The 21,098-nt window shown below is 40.5% G+C and overlaps 1 protein-coding gene across 9 annotated transcripts in view; it reads left to right on the forward strand.

The window, feature by feature from the left end:
- The window catches only part of MICAL2 (microtubule associated monooxygenase, calponin and LIM domain containing 2), a 163,277-nt gene that overhangs the window by 45,525 nt on the left and 96,654 nt on the right, over positions 1-21,098 (forward strand). For 8 of the 9 annotated variants that reach the window (XM_051965010.1, XM_051965016.1, XM_051965011.1 and 5 more), the window contains exon 2: positions 11,185-11,542. In XM_051965010.1, the coding sequence (XP_051820970.1) occupies positions 11,279-11,542 (264 nt within the window). In that variant the 5' untranslated portion in view covers positions 11,185-11,278. Of the gene's footprint in view, positions 1-10,324; positions 10,438-11,184; positions 11,543-21,098 lie in introns of those variants that run through there. The other variant, XM_051965009.1, reaches the window with a different exon arrangement.

Here is a 21,098-nt window from a genome sequence, read left to right on the forward strand (position 1 = left end):
CAAAGAGGATGAGATTTTGTTGCTAACCTAGTAGGATTACTCAATAGATCCATTACCCTCATTATCCCGGTTGTCTTTCTCTGGGATGTTTTCTAGCCTGCCAGTGTTTAAAAAAAAAAAATGTAGTCCCCTATTACTTTTTAGTTTATTTTTAATATATTGTTTTATGAATTATGTTGGGAGAGAAAAATCAGAGCAAAAGGGAAAAACCATGGGAGAGAGGGAAAAAAAAAAAAAACAGAAAAAAGAAGTGAACATTGCATATGTCAATTTACATTGTCTCCTTAGTTTTTTTTTTTTTTTAAATTTTTTTTTTTTCTGGTTGCTGATGGCATTTTCTGTCCAACCCACTATTTTATTAAATGAATGTTGCTCATCTGTTATGTGCCAGACACTGGAAAAAAAAAAAACAGAAGCAAAACAAGCTCTGTCCTCAAGGTGCTTATGTTCTTCTGCAGGGAAACAACATGACTAGAAAATTAGGTTCTAAATATATACATTATAGATGCAAAGTGATCTCTAGGAAAAGGAGGCTAGAAATAGGAAAAGAGGTCAGACTAGGTTTCCTGTAGGAGGAGGAACTGACCTCCTGAGGGAGATAGGGATTTGACATTGCAGAAGTGAGGAGGGAGGGAATGAATACCATCTGCTTGAAGAGTCACAGACTGATAGTAATGGCTGCTAATGTTTACATAGTACTTTAAGGTTTGCAAAATGCTTTCCCTGTTATCTCGTTGCTTGGGAGGTAGATGCTGTAATTATCCCCATTTTACCTGAGAAAAATTAAATAACTTACCCAAGTTCACATAGCTAGGAAATGGCCGATGCGGGGTTCAGTCTTAGTTCTTCTCACTTCCAAGTCCACCATTCCATCCATTATATCCTAAATGCCTAGAATTACCTGGAGGGACTTTGCTGATTTCTTCCCATTTTTGACATCTCTTATCCCATAAATTACATTGTATTTACTTTTCCTTAGTCAAAGATAAACTTCCTGCTGGGAGGGATTGTTTTGGTCTTGTATTTCCAGCGCTTTTCACAGTGCCTTGCACGTAGTAGACAGTTCTTAAATTGTATGCATGGAGATACTGAGACTCTTGGCAGGAAATTGATTTGGGCAAAGTTATGCCGGTGGATTAGATAGATTAGGCCTGATCTCTCCTATTGTTCACGATAGTGGTTTTTCTGTCATTCTGTCCTGTGACGTCCTAGACTTTTCCAATACGATCCTTCTCTATTTTTCTCAAGTGCATCAGAAGTATACTTATGGGACTCTTTGAGTGACTCTCCAAATTAAACTAACGTTCCCCCAACATCTGAGGGGCTGCTCTGGCCCTACTGGGGATGGGTAGATGTATGAGACCTAGTCTCTATCCTCCTGGCTTTCTGCATCTGCTTGGGGAGATAAGACAAAATACAACAAAAGCCAGCTCCATTCATCCTGGAAGACATGCACCCAGGCGATCAAGAGTAATGAATGTCACTGGACACCAGCTAGCAAATCCCTGCTTTTTTTTTTTTTTTTTTTTTTTTGTATAAAGTTGAAAACTAACTTCTTCCTTCCTGTTGCAGAACTACGTATGGCAGGATGTCCTCATGAATGGACAGAATTTCCGTGACTCTTGCTGCTTTAAGTCTCGTAGTTTTCCCCTACTGGGGAACTGGGGGCATCTGGGTTCCTGCTGAAATCTCCATATTGTTGGCATGGAAATGCTTCCCAGAGGCCTGATAAGAGATGCTCCTTAGCAGTAGTCTCCTTCAGGTTTGGTTTGTCAGTTATCCTCCCTGGGAGGAAAGCAGATGTGTGGATGAAACTTCTTGGGGAATGGCAGTCTTCAAAGCTCGACTTCTTTGGTCATTCGAAAGGGAGGAACCAGAAGGATGGGTTCGGCACTGGATCATGATTTCTATAGATTTAGAATTGGAATTAGAATTATCTCGTTGCTAATAAAAATAATATCTAGCATTTTTAATAGTTAATCATGATGAATTAAATAACAAGATTACTCGCCAGAGAACTACTAGCAAGTGCTTAAAATTCAAGGGATTTAGTTCTTGATCTAATATTTTTAGTTGAAATGTGCAGAATAATCCAAGGATTACTGATGATGATGATGATGATGATGATAGCTAGTTTCAAGGTCTGAAAAGCCTTGTATATGTTATCTCATTTGATCCTCATAACAATCCTGTAAGGATTATTATTATTATTATTATTATTATTATTATTATTATTATTATCCCCATTTTACAGATGAGGAAGTTGAGGCTGAGAGATTTACTGATTTATCCAGGGTCAGACAGATAGTAATTATCTAAAGAAGGATTTTAATTCAGGTTTCCTCACATCACAGCCAGCACTCTTAACCACTTTGCCACCTCTTGTTACAAAGGGACAGAAATCTAGACAGGGGGTGCGAATTGTCACACAGGTAAGGATGCAGCAAAAACAAGATTTCTTCATAGATTTTTCCACTGAGTTCTGTGCTCTTTCTGCTGTACCACAATTGATAATATATGGGTGAGAGTTTCATAGCAGGTTTTCCATAGCATTATCCTTGGATGGGGACAACTACAGGGTGGTGACATTAGTGATCCTCCTTCTCTCTTTCTCTCTCTCTCTCTCTCTCTCTCTCCTCTCCCTCCCTCCCTCCCTCTTTTGCTTCATTGCAATTTTGCATTTCAATTCAATAGCTGTGTATGGAACACTCCTGTCACAAGACACAGAAAGACAGGTGTGAACAAAGGATATGTCCTTCTCTCAAAGCTTCTAGTTTGGCAGACAATGAGACATATGGCAAGAGTTCATATCCAAGCTAGATAGTGATCGAGTATACGGGAGAATGGAAGGGCATTGGCTGTGTCATCTCAGGACTTGGGTTCAGATCCCACTTGTGATGTTTACAGCCTTGCAACCTTACTTCTTGGGGCCTCAGTTTCCCCATCTGTATAACTGGAGTGGCCACTAAGGTCCCTTTTAGCTTTGGAGTCAGAATCCTATATTTTTTATTTATCTAAAGTATAGACTAGAAGGAGGGGAGTGGAATTAGAATTTGAAGCTGAACTCTGCTACTCACTTACATCTCTAGGCTTTAAAACTAATCTAGTTTTAAAGATTCCTTGGCTCAATGGATAAAGCACTGGGCCTGGAGTCAGGAAGAAATCATCTTTCAAATCTGACATTATATTTATTGGCTATGTGACCCTAGACAAGTCATTTAATTATATTTGCTTCAGTTTCCTCATCTGTAAAATGTAAATTGGAGAAGGAAATGATAAAACAGGCCAGTATCTGCTGAGAAAACCCCAAATGGGGTCAAAGAGAGTCAGGCAACTCTGAAATAACAACAAAAACTATTTCTGTGGTCTTAAGAAGAATGACCTTTGAGGTTGGCAGAGGACATGACCACTTTGTAAGCATCTTGAGAGTGGGTTGATGGGGGAATTTTCAAGGTAACTTTGGAGTTATACATGGGAAATGTGTAAAACCTTCTTACCTTTTTGTTTTGTGTAGATAGAAGTACTTGGAAAAATGTTAAAGGCATTGTCTCATGCAACTTCTCCCCTCCCCCATCCCCACTCTTCAACCCTCCCACCTCCTCCCCGCCCCCTAGTATTTTCTTAGAAGAATTAACCAGCAGCCAATTGAGAGAAATGAATCAGTGGAGTCCGAAGTCATCTTCATGGAAGCAAGCAGATTGTAAGAGGATTATATAAAAAGAGTGTGGGGGAGAAGGAAGAGGTGGTCTATTCCTTAAGTCTGCTTCCATCATCCTTTTAGTTTTGGTGGAGGGAGACTTCTGGTGGCACTAGCTGTGCCAAGTGAAGTGTGTGATTGGAGGATGGGCAGAGTGGCTCTCCCTTCTCTGACTTTTCATTTTTTTTTTATTGAACTAAATACAAAATAAGGAAAAAAACCCAGAATAATAAAAGACGGAAAAGGAAAATTAAAAGCAAAACAAAACATTGTAATATGGCCAGCAGAACATCGGGGAGGATTCAAAATATCATTCCCTGATTTTTTAATAAGAGTATTCTCAAAAGCAAGGGGTCGAGGTAGCTGTATGTAGGAGGGCTCCTGAAAATCCCTTCCTGCCTACTCTTCAGTGGGATTCCCCAATAGTGTGTGATTTCCCCATCCTTTGTAATGGCTTGTGGATCAAGAGCCTACTCTGTGCAGGACTCAGTCTGTACTTATCCAGAACTGAAGACTAAAGATTCCATAGTCCAGACCCATAAACGAGCAAGTAGAACAAAGCGGAATATACTAAATGTCTGCATTCCCTTTCCTCATTTACTTGGGAGTGGAGCTCTAGCTAGGAATTTTTGAGCATGGGGAAAGTGGTAGAAAGCAGGCAAAGGTGGATGAGCTGAATTGCTATTGGAAAATAATATAATAATACATTTACAAAACACATGCACATACTCTCTCTCTCTGCATACATATATACATATATATTATACGGGTAGATGTATAAAATCACAGTTATAATACTGTGCTAATCTCATCCTCATTTTAAAAATGAGGAAACTGAGGGTTAAGTTAAGTGACTTGAGCAGGATCACACAGTCTGTTAGTGTTTGAGATGAGATTTTGAACTCAGTATTTTGGGACACTAAAAGTCCAAAGCTAACATTCAGCCAGGAAGGAACAAGGCTGGTTGAGGAGCTCATCTCATTTGATAATATCCTGATTTAACATATAAGAATTTTGGCTAACCGGGTGCTAAGTAAGCTGCTGGTGGAGAAAGGACCTTTCCTTTCATCTCTGACAAAGTTCAGCCATGATTGGTGAGAGCTAGGTGGGTTTGGGGACTTCCTCCCCTGAGCAGGAGGAGGGTGCACCTCAAAGTGACGAGGCAGACTCAATTCTCTTGTTGATATCCCGTCTTGTTTCTCGCCCTTTGAGGTCAGTCTGAATCTTTAGCAACCAGAGGCAGAGAAAGGGAGTTGCTTTGTGAGTCATGGAGTCTCAGACATAGGAGGCAAGGAGAAGAACCACAAATAAGTAACTCTGGTTGGGAAAAACAAAATTGCTTCAAACTATTCTTGGAAACAGCAGGATTACATCTTGTTTCTTCCAAGAAAATGTAGGAACCTTCTACGTTTCTGGGTAGTTTGTTTTATTTATGTTATGATGTAAAATTCCAAAGGAGTGGTAGCTGAGCAGAGGATTTGCAAGGAAAATTTTAGCAAAATGTATTCATTTCAAAGACAGAACCCAAGAATTAGAGTTGTTGGTTTTTTCTTGGACTTAGTTCTGAAGGGCTTTTAAAGTCTTCCTCTTCCACTTCCCACCTTTCCACATTTAGATCATCTTTGCAGATGTATACACATCTGGCATTGGGCTTGGAGTCAGGAATCTTCATCTTCCTGGGTTCAAACCCAGCCTCAGATATCCACTAGCTGTGTGACTCCGGTCAAATCCCTTAATTTTGTTTGCCTCAGTTTCCTCATCCGTCAAATGAGCTGGAGAAAAAAAAATGGTAAATGACTCTGATATCTCTGCCCAGAAAGCCCCAAATAGGATGATGGAGAGTATATACACACAATATATATACATTTCTAAGTGTGGATGCAAAGTAATCTCAGAAAGATGGGGCTTGAGGCAAGACTGGGGAAGTGGATTGAGGGAGACTGGACTTGGAAAATACTTTTACTTGAGAGCCATTTCTTATTAAAAAAAAAAAAAAGACTTTTAAAAGAGGAGGGAAAAGTTCAGCAAAACTAACCGACATATTCCAATCCCTTCATTTTACAGATAACTTTTCCTAACTATAAGCCCGGTGCTCTATCCTTTATGCATACATCTGCAAGGGAAAACTAAATGTGGGAAGGTGGGAACTGGAAGAGGAATAGATTGCTATATATATGTGTAGATTGCTATTAAAGGGAAGGCAATATGAATCCCATTTTATGGTTGAGGAAGGTGATATGATGAGCCCTAAGTTAGTGCTGGGCTCAGCTCACATAATCTGGATTTCCAGCCAATATCCAGCTGGTAGGAAGGAGAAACTGACAGTTCTGCTAGGAGCTTTGCCCAGCCACACTGAGCTAGTCATCTCTTCCTCCACCCCTTCTTACCTCACTGTGTCTAAAAACCTCCATCTTCCAGAGCTCTCATACCTGCAATTCCAGAGTAACTTTTGATTTACTCTGAACTACATCTACTAGCTCTCTAGCCCAAGACCTGGCCCATCCATTGGCTCAGTTACTCCTTGAGGTTCCTAGTTTTCTTCCTTCTCTTGGTCCAACTTCCTGCCTGTAAGGAAGGCGTGGTAGAAAAGGCAGCATCGGTAGTGTGGTGAATAGAGCACCGGCTTCAGGAAGGACTGTGTTGCAGTAGGGTGTGGGCTGGAGCAATGAGATCTCAGAAATCCACAACCAATACAAATCTGGCTTGACTCATTGTTTTACTGACTGTCTAGACTTAAGAAAATGATGGAGAAAATGATGATAATGCAGATTCGACTTAAATATGTGTCCTATTGTTAAATGTTTACCAGAACTCTACTGAATTGCCTTAGATTCCTATTAGCTGTGGAATTCTAGAATTCAGTTTCTTTATCTGTAAAATGAAGGGATTGGAATTAATGACCTATAAAGTCCCTTCCAGGTGGTACAATGTAAAGAGTACCAAGTCTAGAATCAGGAAAATATGAGTTCAAATCCAGCCTCAGACATTTACTAGCTGTGTGACCCTGAGCAAGTCCCTTAATCCTGTTTGCCTCAGTTTCTTTCTTTTTTTTTTTTAAATTTATTTATTTTTTATTTAATAATTACTTTATATTGACAGAATCCATGCCAGGGTAATTTTTTTTACAACATTATCCCTTGCACTCGTTTCTATTATGATTTTTTTCCCCTCCCTCCCTCCACCCCCTCCCCTAGTTGGCAAGCAGTCCTTTATATGTTGGATATGTTGCAGTATATCCTAGATACAATATATGTTTGCAGAACCGAACAGTTCTCTTGTTGCATAGGGAGAATTGGATTCAGAAGGTATAAATAACCCGGGAAGAAAAACAAAAATGCAGATAGTTCACATTCGTTTCCCAGTGTTCTTTCTTTGGGTGTAGCTGCTTTTGTCCGTCATTTATCAGTTGAAACTCAGTTAGGTCTCTTTGTCAAAGAAATCTATTTCCATCAAAATATGTCCTCATACAATATCGTTGTCGAAGTGTATAATGATCTCCTGGTTCTGCTCATTTCACTTAGCATCAGTTCATGTAAGTCTCGCCAGTCCTCTCTGTATTCATCCTGCTGGTCATTTCTTACAGAACAATAATATTCCATAACATTCATATACCACAATTTACCCAGCCATTCTCCAATTGATGGGTATCCATTCATTTTCCAGTTTCTAGCCACTACAAATAGGGCTGCTACAAACACTTTTTGCCTCAGTTTCTTATCTATAAAATGAACTGGAAAAGAAAATAGCAAATCGCTCCAATATCTTTGCAAAAAAAAAAAAATCCTAAGCAGGATCACAAAGAATGGACCAAGTGAAAAAGGACTAAACAACAAACAAAAGAAGATCTCCCTTGTTAAGATTTTGGATTTGCCTGATTATTTTACTGAAATTGATGGTTACCACTCCAAGTACAAATGAATCCTGCTCACCTTTTAGCCCCACTACCCGACTCCTCCCACCTCCTTTGATTTTCATCTTCGTCATTGGTAGGCAGGTTGCTTTGGAAACAAGGTTAGCCCAGCTCTCCCTTGGTCAGGTCAAGTCCCTGGATGCTTAGTATCCCTGCCTGATTCAACATCTATTTGAATATAGCGTACCATAGCTGGGGAAAGCGCGCTTGAAAAGAATTATGATAATAATTACAGCTTCTCTTATGTAACACTTTACATGTTACCTTATGTGAGTGTCACCTCACTGGGGCTAGGAAAATAGATACTGTAATTATGGCTCTGCCTCTGCTGTTGGTCATAGTGATGTTACAGTTGGGAATGTTTCCTTCCTTAAACCTCAAATAACACTTTGTATTCCTTGTGATTTTGCCAAGGTCTGTTGTGCAGTAGAGTTGTTAGATTGTTTCACATGTGTGTCATTTGCTAGATTGGAAGCTTCATAAGAGCAGGGATTAATAATTGTGTCTTGGTTATTGTTACATTGTTAGATCAACACCCAGGTGATCTACCATGGGTCCCTTTTGGCTGCAGATGCTGAGTAAGTGATGGTTGGATGAATGAATGAATGAACTAATTTTGCAAATTGAGGAAACTAAGGCTAGGAGTTTTTCTACCATTTAGCCAAATCTGTACAGTTAAAGAGCAGAATCGGGCCCTAAACCTAGATTTTATCTCAGTCCTTGCACTTTTTGTTACATTATTGACAGACAGCCCAAAATCACTGCTGGGATTAAGACATAAAGTCTGAACCTCAGTTTCCTCATCATTTGAAAGAGAAAAATAATAGCCGTAGAACCCACTTCACAGGTTTGTTGTGAGGATCAAGTGAGATGATGTAAATCAAACATTATGTAGGCTGGGATCTGAGGTTTCATTTGGCATAGGATACTCCCTCACTAATACACATTAGCACCTGTTCTTTACTTTATAATTTTAGACGTGGCCTGGTACAGAATCCACCGACTGTGTTGGAGTAATCATTTAAACTCAGGCTTTCTTGACCTTAGTCTTAGTCTCTGTTCACTCTGCCACATAGCTTTTCACATTAAGTTGCTTTGCAAAATTTCGAGTTTTAGGTCAATGACAGCTATTTTTGTTGCTCAGGACTTGAGATTTTGTTCAGTTGGGAAAACTCTCTGGTGTGGAAACTTCCTTCTTCATGTTGATCTGCGACTTATCTGTAACTTATAGTCTTATGGGATTCTCTGGAGTCCTGAAAGGTCAAGTGGGATCATAGTGTCATAGATGGAGATCTAAAAGGAACCTCTGAAATTATAGAGGTTTTGAACTAAGTCAAAGAGTTTAGAGAAATAGGAGGAAATAGGCAGTCATTGTTGGCTCTTGAGCAAGAGAGAGAGACATGATGGAAGTGGGGTTTGGGGAAGATGAGAAGGACAAGATGGCATGGGGAGAAGATATGAAAGAAAAAAAAAGCCAGGTTTTGCTAGGAATAGCCACCCTATGGAAGCATAGATTTTGATCTTTAAGGGACTTTTAATGTCAGCTAGCCCAATCCCTTCTTTTTAACAGATGAGAAAATTGATTCCTAGAGAGGTTATTATCTGAAGGTCACACAGGCAGAAAGAAAGTGTCCTAGATTCCAACCCAGATCCTCTGGCTTCAGATTTAGCATATTTTCCACTGTCCCATGCCACCTCACTTCCTAATTTGGCTTTGTTCCCTGACTGGAAACCACTTGGTCCCCTTGGGCATCCTTGGAGAGGCTGTGGTGAACCAGAAGCCTCTGGCACCCCTCCCCCAGGACAGCTTTTCCTTCTCTTGTACATGAAAATACCAGCCTCTCCATTTGAGGTATGGGAAGCCCATAACTCCATTTCTTCTCTGCCTTTGTCTCCTATCTACTCATAGAATCAATTGGTTATAGAAAACTGGGGGACAGACATTATCCTTCTGTATTTGAATTTTATGAAACCAAATGGACATATTAAAAAAAATCCTTGCATTTGAGGTGTGAAGAAGCCCATTCTGTCAAACAAGCCCCTACTATGTGCCAGGTGCCTGGGCTAGGCGTTGGAGATGAAAAGACAAAAAGAAAAAAAACTGTTCTCAAGGAGCTGATGTTTCCTCAGGAAAGACACCATCAGTATAGACAGAATGAACATGAATAGATGCAGGGTCTTTATTTCAGACCCCTTGGGGTTCCATGGAGGGGCTCTCGGCTCCTGTTGGCACGTCCTCCACGTGAAGAGCCCTACTCAGTGCATCATGTGCCAAGGATATTGACGAAGCAACATGACTCCCGCTGATGAGGCTACCAGCTCATTCCTCTAAAATAGCTGCAATTTAGCTCTTTACAGAAAAAAAGAGCACATGCTTGGAAAATCAGAGCGAATACATTGACTTTTTTTTTTTTTTTTTTTGCTTTGAAAGTATTTAAATGACTTGCCTAAGAAATGTCTGAGGTTAGAGTAGGACAGATAGGAGGGACGGTGGCCAAAACCCAAGGAAGTTATTTTGGTAATTTGAATGAACACTCATTACATTTTCCCCCATCAGCCTGTGCACTTGCTCCAAATAGCTCCTGGTTTGGGTTTAGGCAGCACAGACTGCATTTGCATCTCTCCAGGGGCATATGCACCATTCTCTGTGCTTCCAGGTCCAATGCCAGTCCAAAGCTCTTGAAAACAGAGAGGGGTTTGTGGGCATCTTCTGTGTACCGACCTTTCAAAAGAAGGATTTCTGCTCTGCAACAGATGAAAAGAGATTTTTAAAATTGAGGGTGTCTAGTGCTGGGGTGGATAGTGGTGAACATTCTATATGAACACCAGGGTAAGTGAGCCTTGTATGTTTGGGTTCCTCTCCATAGCCATTGCTTCCTTCCATACTATATTCAGGTTAGCAGTTTTATGCCATTCATTTAATGGGTATAGTTTTTTGAGGCACGTTGAATAATGCTTTAAATCTGCACCTGAATACTAGGTTTGGGAATCAGTGATGTGATAGTCCTGGGAGATTTGGGTTCTGGTTTTAATTCTGCACTCATCAGCCTCTTACTTCTCTATGATTCAGTTTTTATTTTGTGAATGAGGTGATTGGATTAGATCAGTGTTTCCTAAAGACTGAGTGAAGTTTGCACGTAAACTGGATGGAAGGGGGGAGGAGACAGGATTGTTTTTTTTTTTTGTTTTTTTTTTTTCATTTATCAACCAGGTTATTGTTGACTTTAAAGAGGGAGTAATACCCCAATTTCAGTGTTCTAATTGATAGGTTTTAGTAATGATAGTTACTATGAATTTCTGTTTTTAAAAATATGTATTTTATATTCCTTGCTTTTTAAAAAAGATGATTTGGATAATGTCAACATTAATTGGAATTGGGTTTTGAATAGGAACAAAAACTTTAAGACATGCTAACAACATGGCATTGCAACTGAATATTCAGAACTGGTTTATGAAAAACATAAATCGTTTGTTTGATCACTACTACTTTCCTCCTCTCACCACTGCCCCTGTCCATCCCTATTCCATTGTGTTAATGCATAAAACTCATCTGGGTTCTTTCTCTGTCTCTCTTCAGGTGTGATAGTTCTTCGAGTATTCCATGGTGCTCCCTCCTGTGATCTTTGCTGTGCAGCTCCCATTTAATCCTTTCTGCCTACTGCCATCAGAACATGGGGGAAAATGAAGATGAGAAACAGAGCCAGGCCGGCCAGATTTTTGAGAACTTTGTCCAAGCATCCACATGTAAAGGCACACTGCAGGCCTTCAACATCCTTATTCGGCACCTGCAGCTCGACCCCTCGGACCACAGGAACTTCTATTCCAAACTGAAGACTAAGGTGACCACCTGGAAAGCCAAGGCCCTTTGGAACAAACTAGACAAGCGAGGAACCCACAAAGAGTATAAGCGAGGGAAATCTTGCATGAACACCCGGGTAAGTGAGGGAGCCTTCTGGGTGTGGGTACCTTACTCCCAGATGATGAGCATCCATCTGAGTCCTGTGCCTCTACCCCATTGTAACTTGAAATGGTTTTGTGGGAATCTCCTACAGCTCTGTAAAGCATATTTATAATTGAGAGTGTGCTTAATAAATATTTGTTAGACCCATCACGGATCAATGAACAAGAATTTATTAAGTCCCTGCTGTGCGCCAGCCACTGTTACTCGTGAGGATGCAAAGACATCTCTTGAGGAGCTGGATTCTGTTGGTTTTATCTGTAGGTAACTGAAACTGCACCATCGGCCAATTCATCTGGGGCAAAGGGGAAGTAATGGATGCAGGGGAGAACTTTGTTATAAGTCAGTCCAGTCACACCTGGATGGTCTTTCCCTCGGATAGACCCAGCTCTTACCTCTGAGAAGTTAGGGTGGACCCTAGGAAAGGAACCATGCTGACAGACTCTGTGGCTGTAGCATTTATTCTCTAAGCAGTCTCCCCAGTGTGCTCAACCAAATAGAAAAGGATCTCTGCAGCCAGTTATTTACTCAGAAAATCACAGATTCACATTATCTAGGTTTTATTATGTTTTTATTGTTATTTTGTTATTATATTATGTATTTAATTAATTAATATGTTATCCTATATTTATCATTAAACATTTCTAAATACTTTTGTCTGGATCTAGTTGTACTGGGTTTTTTCACAAACCCCAGGCTGATACCTCTGCTACAGAGGAAATGAAATGTATGGGGCTAGGGAGGAAAACCCTCCCCCCCCACACACCCTGTTTAAAGTTCAAGAATCCTGGAAAGAGCCCTCTTCGTCTCTTCTGTCATCCCTGTGGCTCTGAGATGTGTTGATCTGAATAAAGGGCTAAGTCCAGATCTCACTGGTATCACTTTTTTTTTTTTTTAAGCAGAAATAGGAATCAGTAATTGAGAAGAAAGAGCTCTTGGCAATGATGGAACCCAGTTCCCTTAGACAAAGGAACCGATCCCCAGAAGGGAAAGGGATTATTCATACAGGGAGTAACAGAAGAAGGACCAGAAGCTCAATCTCCACAACTGTAGGCAGCCCATTTTCACTTCTGCCTTATGGCAGCTGCCATTTTTCTGGAAGGGCTTCTTTCCCCTCTCCCCTGGATCTATATCTATTACTTATTATTTAGCTTAAGATCACTTAGGCAAGGCAGAGCCTTTCTGGCTTTTGATTTCTTTACTTGTAAAAAAAAAAAATATTGAACCAGATGGATTCCACGATTCCTTTCCAGCCTTAAAACCACAGTCTTCTAATGTAAGAGAGAGAATCAGAAGAGAAGGTTTAATAGATGCATATAAATGAGTGTTCAGACCTTCCTTTCCTTCTGTTACATGTGGAAGCAATTCAGGGAATGTTTCTATGGTTCTGACTTCAGAAAGAGAGAAAAAAAAAAGAGGGACTCCCGTTAATTTTCCAAGTAGCTCAGACACACCTATGATTAATTTGAATCAAGAGGCTTGAAGCTGAGAGGACAATTTCAGCATTATTCTTGATGAGAGGTGATGTGTATCCCAACTGAGTTGGTAGCTGAAGATATGAACAATGTTGTAAAATGTTGGCAGATCTGATTACAGAGAGGAGACGTGGGATGATGGGAAGTCAGAAATAGAATGGAAATAGGGGTTACCAACCTGGGAGTCTGGACAGAAGGTGATTTTCTCCACAGAAATGGGAAGCTTGGAAGGGGGAGAGTTTTGAGGAAATTCAGTTTTGGACATGTCCATTTTGAGATGGCTCTTGGATATTAACATTAACTGATTTTCTCCTACTGCCTGACACCTGATTTAGAAGTTTTCACTTTGGCCATTGGGGTACTTTATAGAATGGCGTAAATCATCCCTGGTCCTTTCTGGAAGCCTTCCCTCCTGTGCTACCCTCAGCTAGGGCACCCCTGGGCTGAGCTCTCTTGGTCTTTGAGGTTCCAAGTCAGGCGAAAGCTGCTCGGGCTGAAAGTAGCTGTGAGTTTGATTCGTAGTGAGCAGACATTATTTTGACATTGGAGGAGGTGATGTAGTCAGAGCTCTTGGAATTCCTTTTGGTGCCAGTCCCAGGATAAGGGTTTGAACTCTCCATGGCAATTCGGTCTGTTGTGTGTTTATCTGGATGATGGAGAGCTGCAGAATGCAGTGTGGGCCTTTGTGTCTGCTCCCTACGTCTCAGGGGAGGCCGTGATGGATAGCTTCCCTGAGAGCCGAGCACAAACTGTACTGGTCCTCCTGTACGAGTCACCCAGCTTGCTTTGATCAGCCTCATGTGCTTCCTGTGGGCTAAGCAATGCCCATGGGTGTGGTCCAGGGCACACAAGGGGGAAAGGAAAATGGCTAGAAAGAAGTATGAGAGTCTCCTTTCCTTGTCTTCATCTTTTCTTCATTCCCAACTCATCTTGCTCTTTATCACCTTTCTGTCTTTTCTCAAACCTATCTCCCATTCTGGAAAAGACTTTTCTCCCAGATTTTCCCATTCCTCCACTCCTTTGGCTGCTTAAATTCTGTCTCTTAATTGTAACCAAAGGAGACCTGAATTAGAATCCTAGCATTGACATTTCCTAGGTGTCTGAATATGGGCTAGTCACTTCACCTTCCTGACTATCAGTTTTGCCATCTGAAAAATAGGTACAGCAATAATGCTGGATGGTTGTTAGCACCTTGCTTCAAGACCTCAGTTGGGTGGTGCCTTGTCTAGGAAGCTTTTCTTGAGATGTCTCCCATCTCATCTTGCAGGGACCTTCCCTTTATCCTTATTACCCTTTTTCTCCTTGCATCATCCTTATTGTATGAGTTTTGTCTCTCCTCCCTTCCCCCTTAGTTTTCCAGCTCCCTCTATTTCTGTATCTCTCCCTGCACTTAATATGGTTTTTTGCCTTGAGTTAGTACTCAGTGGGAACTTTATCATTACAATCTTCTCTAACTTTCTAACATTTTAAAAAACAACTTTGAAAGACTACAGAATCCTGATCAGCTCACTCAGAAGAGGGTTGATAAAGTATCCCATCTACCTCTTTTAAAATTTAATTTAATTTAATTTTTTAAGTTTGTGAACAAAAGTTATTTATTTTTATTTATTTTATTTTTAATTAAAACTTTTTATTTACAAGACATATGTATGGGTAATTTTTCAACATTGACCCTTGCAAAACTTTCTGTTCCAAATTTTTCCCTTCTTCCCCCACTCTTCCCCTAGATGGCAGGTAGTTCCATTCATGTTAAATTTGTTATAATATATATTAAATCCAATATATGTATACATATTTATACAGTTATATTGCTACACATGAAAAATTAGCTTTAGAAAGAAAAAACCCAGAATGAAAACAAAATGCAAGCAAACATCATCAGAAAGAGTGAAAATGCTATGTTGTGTTCCATACTCAGTTTCTACAGGCCTCTCTCTGGGTGTGGATGGTTGTCTTCATCACAAGATCATTGGACCTGGTCTGAATCAACTCATTGTTGGAAAGAGCCACATTCATCAGAATTGATCATTGTATAATTTTGTAGTCATGTACAATGATCTCTTGGTTCTGCTCATTTCACTCAGCATCAGTTCATGTAAGTCTCTCCAGGCCTTTCTGAAATCGTCCTGCTGGTCATTTCTTACCAACAATAATATTCTATAACATTCATATACCATAATTTACCCAGCCATTTTCCAATCGATGGGTATCCATTCAGTTTCCAGTTTCTAGCCACTTGTATACAAACAGGGCTGCCACAAGCATTTTTGCACATGTAAGTCCCTTTCCCTCCTTTAAGATCTCTTTGGGATATAAGCCCAGTAGTAACACTGCTGGGTCAAAGGGTATGCACAGTTTGTCCCATCTACTTCTTGGCAGGAAAATGGTGGACTAGGGATGCAGAATGGGGCAGACCTTTTTCAGATATAGGCAATGCATTCAATTAATTTTCTTGACTGTGCTCATTTATTACAAGGGAAGACCTCTAATGGAGTAAGGAGTGAGTTAGTAGGAAATGAAAGAAATGCAAAAAAAGGAAGAAAAAAATATCACTAAAAGTAAAAAAAAAAAAAGACATTAAGGGTCTAAAAATAAAACCATCAATATAAAGAATGCAATAAACTTCCAAGGGAAAAGCTTAGCAAAGAAGAGATATGAGAAAATACTTTCCCCCACTCCTTTGGGGAAGTGGAGATGGGTCCAAAGTGGGAAACACTTAAAAGATTGTTATTTTTTTTAATAGTTTTGCTGATTCTTTTCTTTTTTTTTTTTTCTTTTAAAAGTATCTTTTTTTTTTCTTTTTTAATAGAATGGCCTTCTGAGAGAAGGCAAAGGGAACCTGCAAGGAAAAATATAGAGGATGTTAAAACAAGATAGCAATAAAACTTAGTTTCAAGCAGTAGATGAAAGGAAACAAAAAATCACTAGGGAACAGAATCAACAATTTTGTTCTTATAAAATTCTATAGAACACAAGCTATGGTTTCATATACAGTCCATTTTTAAAATTTTCTTTGTTTCGGTTTATGGCTTTTATTGTTGTTCAGTCATGTCCAACTCTTTGTGACCACTTTTGGGGTTGAAGTGGTTGGCTACTTCCTTCTCTAGTTTGTTTTATAGATGAGGAAACTGAGTCAGATGGGGGTTAAGTGACATGCCCAGGATCACACAGCTAGTAAGTGTCCAAGACCAGGCTGCAATTCTAGCCTTGCAATCTCTCTCTCCCCCCCCCCCCCCAAACCTCAAGGCTTTAAACTCCTGCTGTGCCCACAGAGTAGGTACTCCATTCAACTCCATTTGTTGAAAATGAAATGTCAGAATGAAGCTAAGGGAGAAGTTGAAAGCAATACAGTAGGGAGTGGTGAGGAACCACCCACAGTGCCTTGGGTTGCCCACCCCTGAGCCGTGGCCCAGAACCATAAAAAGTCCCCGCCCAGGAGCATCAGATGGGAGGAGGGGAGCAAGAGAAGCATCTCCCTGCCCCTCCCCCTCTCCCTCCCCAGGAGCCTGTCTCTGTTGGAAAAGCTATAAACTTTTATTGTTCCAAACTCCCAACTACAGCCGAAGCCTTTTGTGTTTATGCGTGGTTGACTTTCTTTTAGAAATTTGTTTTACATTTACTTTGAAAGTCCTATGGGTCACTCGAGGGAACCCAGCTGGAGTCAATTCTCAAACTTTGGGACATTTTTGCCAAAGCTCCCATTCCCTAATTTCCATTCCTCTCCCCCATGTTGGGATGGGAGAAGGGCTGTCACTGCTGCCATTTCTACTTTCTGGGGCCCAAAGTGGGAAGGGCATCGAAAAGTGGCCAAACAAAAATCCTGAAGTGGCGCTTCCTCTTCTGTGACTTGCCTTGCACGTATATTTCCTGAATGAAAGACAGAAGTTTCTCAAATAAAGTCAGGAGAAGTGGGACTGATTCCTGGGCTGGGCTGGCCGGGCACTGGAGGCACCTGGAGTGCTTTGGGTTGGAAGGATAGACTGTTTGCCAGGGTGGGTTGACCTTGGGTGACTGCCTGGAAAAGAGGAACTGAGTCTAGTCCAGACCTCTCAGCTTCTTTACCTTGAATAACAGCTAGCATTTCCATAGCACCTTAAAGTTTACAAAGCATTTTACAAATGATCTCATTAGAGCCTCCTAACAACTCCGGGAGTTGGATGCTGTTATTTCTCCCATTTTACAGATGAAAAAACTGAGACCAAAAAAAAGAAGAAGTGAAGTGATTTGCCCAGGATCACACAGCTAGTAGGATTGAATTTGCCCTGAGGTCTTCTTAAAGGTCTTAGTAAAAGACCCTCCTCCTCCTTGCTCTTCTTCTTCACCCTTTTCCCCTCCTCTCTCTTCCCTTTATTTCTTTTTCCTCTCTTTCTTCCCTTTTTCTCCTTCTTCCCCTCTTCCTCTTCCCCTTCCTCCTTTTTCTTCTTCCTTCTCTCCCTTTTCCTTCACCTCCTCCTTTTCCTCTTCCCCTTTCCCTCTTCCTTTCCTCCCCTTCTTTCCTTCCTTTCACTTCTATTCTACACCAAAAGTATTGGCTAATTATGCCATGTCATATAGTAGTAATTTTCCCATCCCTTTCTCCTTAATCCCTCCCCCCATTCTGACACTTGGAACCATGGACTTCCAGGATGAGAAAGTTGGAAGGGATGGCAAATGTTATCCAGCTGCCCTCTTCCTCCAGCCTTGATCATTCATCAAGAGGTAGATCTGCAAGGGACCTTAGGGATCCCCTCATTTGACAGGGATCAATAACCAAACATTAATTAGATACCTAATAATAAAATCAACTATAAGCACTGGGGGTTGCATTGATCATATTTACTTTACATGGTTATTGTCATTCTCTCTGGTATCCCTACCTACTTCACTCAGTTCATAAAAAATCTTCGGAGGATTCTCTGTAACCATCCCCTTCCTCCAGACTCGGTTTAATTCAATTAAGCATCCACTCTGTGCCAGGTGCTCTGCAGGACACTGGGAATTCCAAGACAGAAAAAGAACAGTTCTTGCCTTCAAGGACCTTACATTCTGTTGGTGGAAAAAATACCGCACATATATAGAATGCAGAATACAAAGTATATACAAAATAGTTCTCTTTTGATAGCAATCTCCTGTCTTGCCATCTGACCTCAAATCTAATGTAGCCCAAGGGTTCTAAATTGGGAGGGCCTGTGAACTTAATATATGCATTCATGTACATGTGTAAATGCATGTGTATATTTGTATGTTTTTATACATACATGTGTGAATGTGTTTGTATATATACATGTAATTTACTTTCCTTTGAAACCCTATATACTTGATTTTATATGTTTGAAAACATCATTCTGAGAAGGGTTCCCTAGATTTCACATGATTCCATTTGGGGTCGCCAGTCTTCACCAGAGTTCCAGGGGGGTCCGTAGATTCACCAGATTCCCAAAGGGATTCACAACACCAAAAAAAGGATAAGAATCCCCATTTTAGGCTAGTGTATTCTCTCAGAAAAGTTTATATCGCTGGCTGAGTTCTGAAGGACTAAGAGCAATTGAGCAGTCACAGGGGAAAGCATAAGGTGTGGGTCTCTTGTATATATTTCACTGGTTTTATCTAAAGTATAAACAAAGTGAGCTTTTTTAGTTTGGTGGAAGAAAGCAAGCTTGATTACCACTGTCTGTTTCCTTTCTTGGTATCCCCAGTGCTTAGCACAATGTCTTGTACATAGGAGGTACCTAATAAATATTTATAGACAGGCAATGGCAATTTAAAGAAGTCGGAGAATTAAATTTAGTGCCTGTCACAGTGAGTTGGGGTTTTCTTCTCCTGTGAAGTAAACTGAACAAAATGCATAGAAAATTTCTGCCTCAGAGTTGGTGCAGGCCCCCATCAGTGTGTCCTCCAGAATGGTTTCTGGCTTCCTTTTTTTGTGGGGGATCTAAAGATGGAAAAGGATTGTTAGCTTGAGGACTTGAGAGAACAAGTAGAATATCTAGGAGGGTAGCTAGAGATATAGTGAGGTACAGTTTCAAGTTTGTAGGTCTGGAGGATTTCAAATAGGAAGAGACTTCAGTGGTCATCCATGTTAAGCTTTCATACCTCACCAATGAGAAAACTTTCCCATGCCATGGGAAGAATGCTGGGTTTGGAGCTCAGGAACCATATTTGAATCCTAACCCTGTAGCTCAACTATTTGTATGACTTTGGCCAACTCACTTCATTATTGTGCCTCAGTTTCCTCATCTGTCAATTGAAGGGAGCTTGACTAAAGTGAATGTTTCCAAGGAAGTTAAATGATTTTTATCCAAGGCCACTCAATATTCAAACTGCATCCCTTATTCCAAATCTGGTACATACTTATCCCCGTACATCAGTCTTTAGCACTGACTATATGCTTCTTTATAGCTAATGTTCTTTTTTGAATGGAAGTTCCTTCATTTGAAAAGAAGAAAGTAATCTCTTTAATAGATGTGAATGAATTCTTCCCAGATACTGAGAATGAACCTGCACAAGGGAAAAGGCCTTTAAAATTTTCAATCTAAATTTTACCTCCATGGCCATGTGAGTTACCAAGCTAATTAGTATTACATCCTAATCTAGAAAACAGCAGTTCATGATTTAGGGTAGAAATGGTGGCTTTTTCCCATGAGTTTGAGTGAATTCAGATGGCTTGGAAAGGGGCTCAAATATTCACTTCAGACAACAAACCATAAGGTCCCTTTCCTACCCACAGCAACAAATCTAACATATATGATACAAAATCCTTTTAATTTTAATATCTGGTAATTTTGGGGGTAGGATCATTGTATATTGTTGTATAGGAACAGTATGTCCATGCTGCATCCCCATCCCCCCATCCTTATCTCAAAAGACTTCTTTCTCATGACATATATTATAACATACTGCTATCCATTTGAGTGTTGTAATTTAGTTGTTTTTCAGTCACGTCTGACTCAGTTTTCTTGGCAAAGAGATTGGAGTGGTTTTCCATTTCTCTCTTCGCCTCATTTTACAGATAAGAAAACTGAAGCAAACAGAGTTAAGTGGTTTGCCCCGAGTCACAGAGTTTCAAAATGTACAGACTCAGGTATTCTTAACGCAAGATCGAGCTCCCCATATCACTTGGCTGCCCTTCCTTTGGGTAGCACTCTTGCAAAGGGTCACTATGGGATTTTGGGATCATAGCTTTATTACTGGAAGGGACCATAAAGACCATTTTACAGATGAAGAAATGAAACTCAGTATCTTGCTCATAAATGTATTTGAACCCAAGTCTTTTCTGACTTGCTCATGCTGCCTCCCTGAAGGGGCTTACACGGGAGCTGGATGGCCACTTGGTTCGAGGTGGGAGTCTTTTCTAGGCAGGTAGGGACTAGCCGACTTCTCACACTGCTTCTAAGACTCTCCGGTTCTTTAATGAGCAGTTCTTGGAGGTGCACGGGGCCAGAGGTGTTGGTGGAAAGAGAAATTCCAAAGAAGTTCCTTTCAGCTGGTAACAGAAGGCAGAACGTGGCTATCTGACATTCCACACCTCTGAATCATGGTCTACCAGGGAAGCTTGTCTCTGCTGAGCCCGTGATAAGAGACTTTCTCACAAAAAGGGGCAGACACCGACTTGGCTCTTGCTCACGGTTACAAATGGAGATGATAAAAGGCTGACATTTTAAACTAATTTAATAGAAAGCATAGGACAAAGGGGCAATAAAGGGTTAGAACATTCTTCTGTTAATTGCCATGTTTTGAAAGCATTAGTACCTGTCTGATTGCGCTGTATTTGCTCACACACACCTTCCTGTGGACATTAGTTCTGTGAGCAAGGAAGGACGTTATGAGGCAACCAGAGGAAGTCCAGTGGCAGAAAAGAAAGGGCTGGGAAGAAATTTTTGGCTCATTTGCAGCTTTGCAGTCATAGGAAGCAGAAAATGAACCTTTCATTCATTTCAACAGACGTTTATTTCATTCAATGCTCTCGCATCATGTTTGGTTCTAGAGCAGATCAAAAATGAAGTATGACGATTATTGTCCCTCCAGAGATACTTAGAATCTCTTCACCTGGACTAGGCACCTGAACGTGCCAGATACTTA

This window comes from Antechinus flavipes, chromosome 6 (assembly GCF_016432865.1).
Source record: "Antechinus flavipes isolate AdamAnt ecotype Samford, QLD, Australia chromosome 6, AdamAnt_v2, whole genome shotgun sequence".
In the NCBI taxonomy this organism is placed as follows: Eukaryota; Metazoa; Chordata; class Mammalia; order Dasyuromorphia; family Dasyuridae; genus Antechinus; species Antechinus flavipes.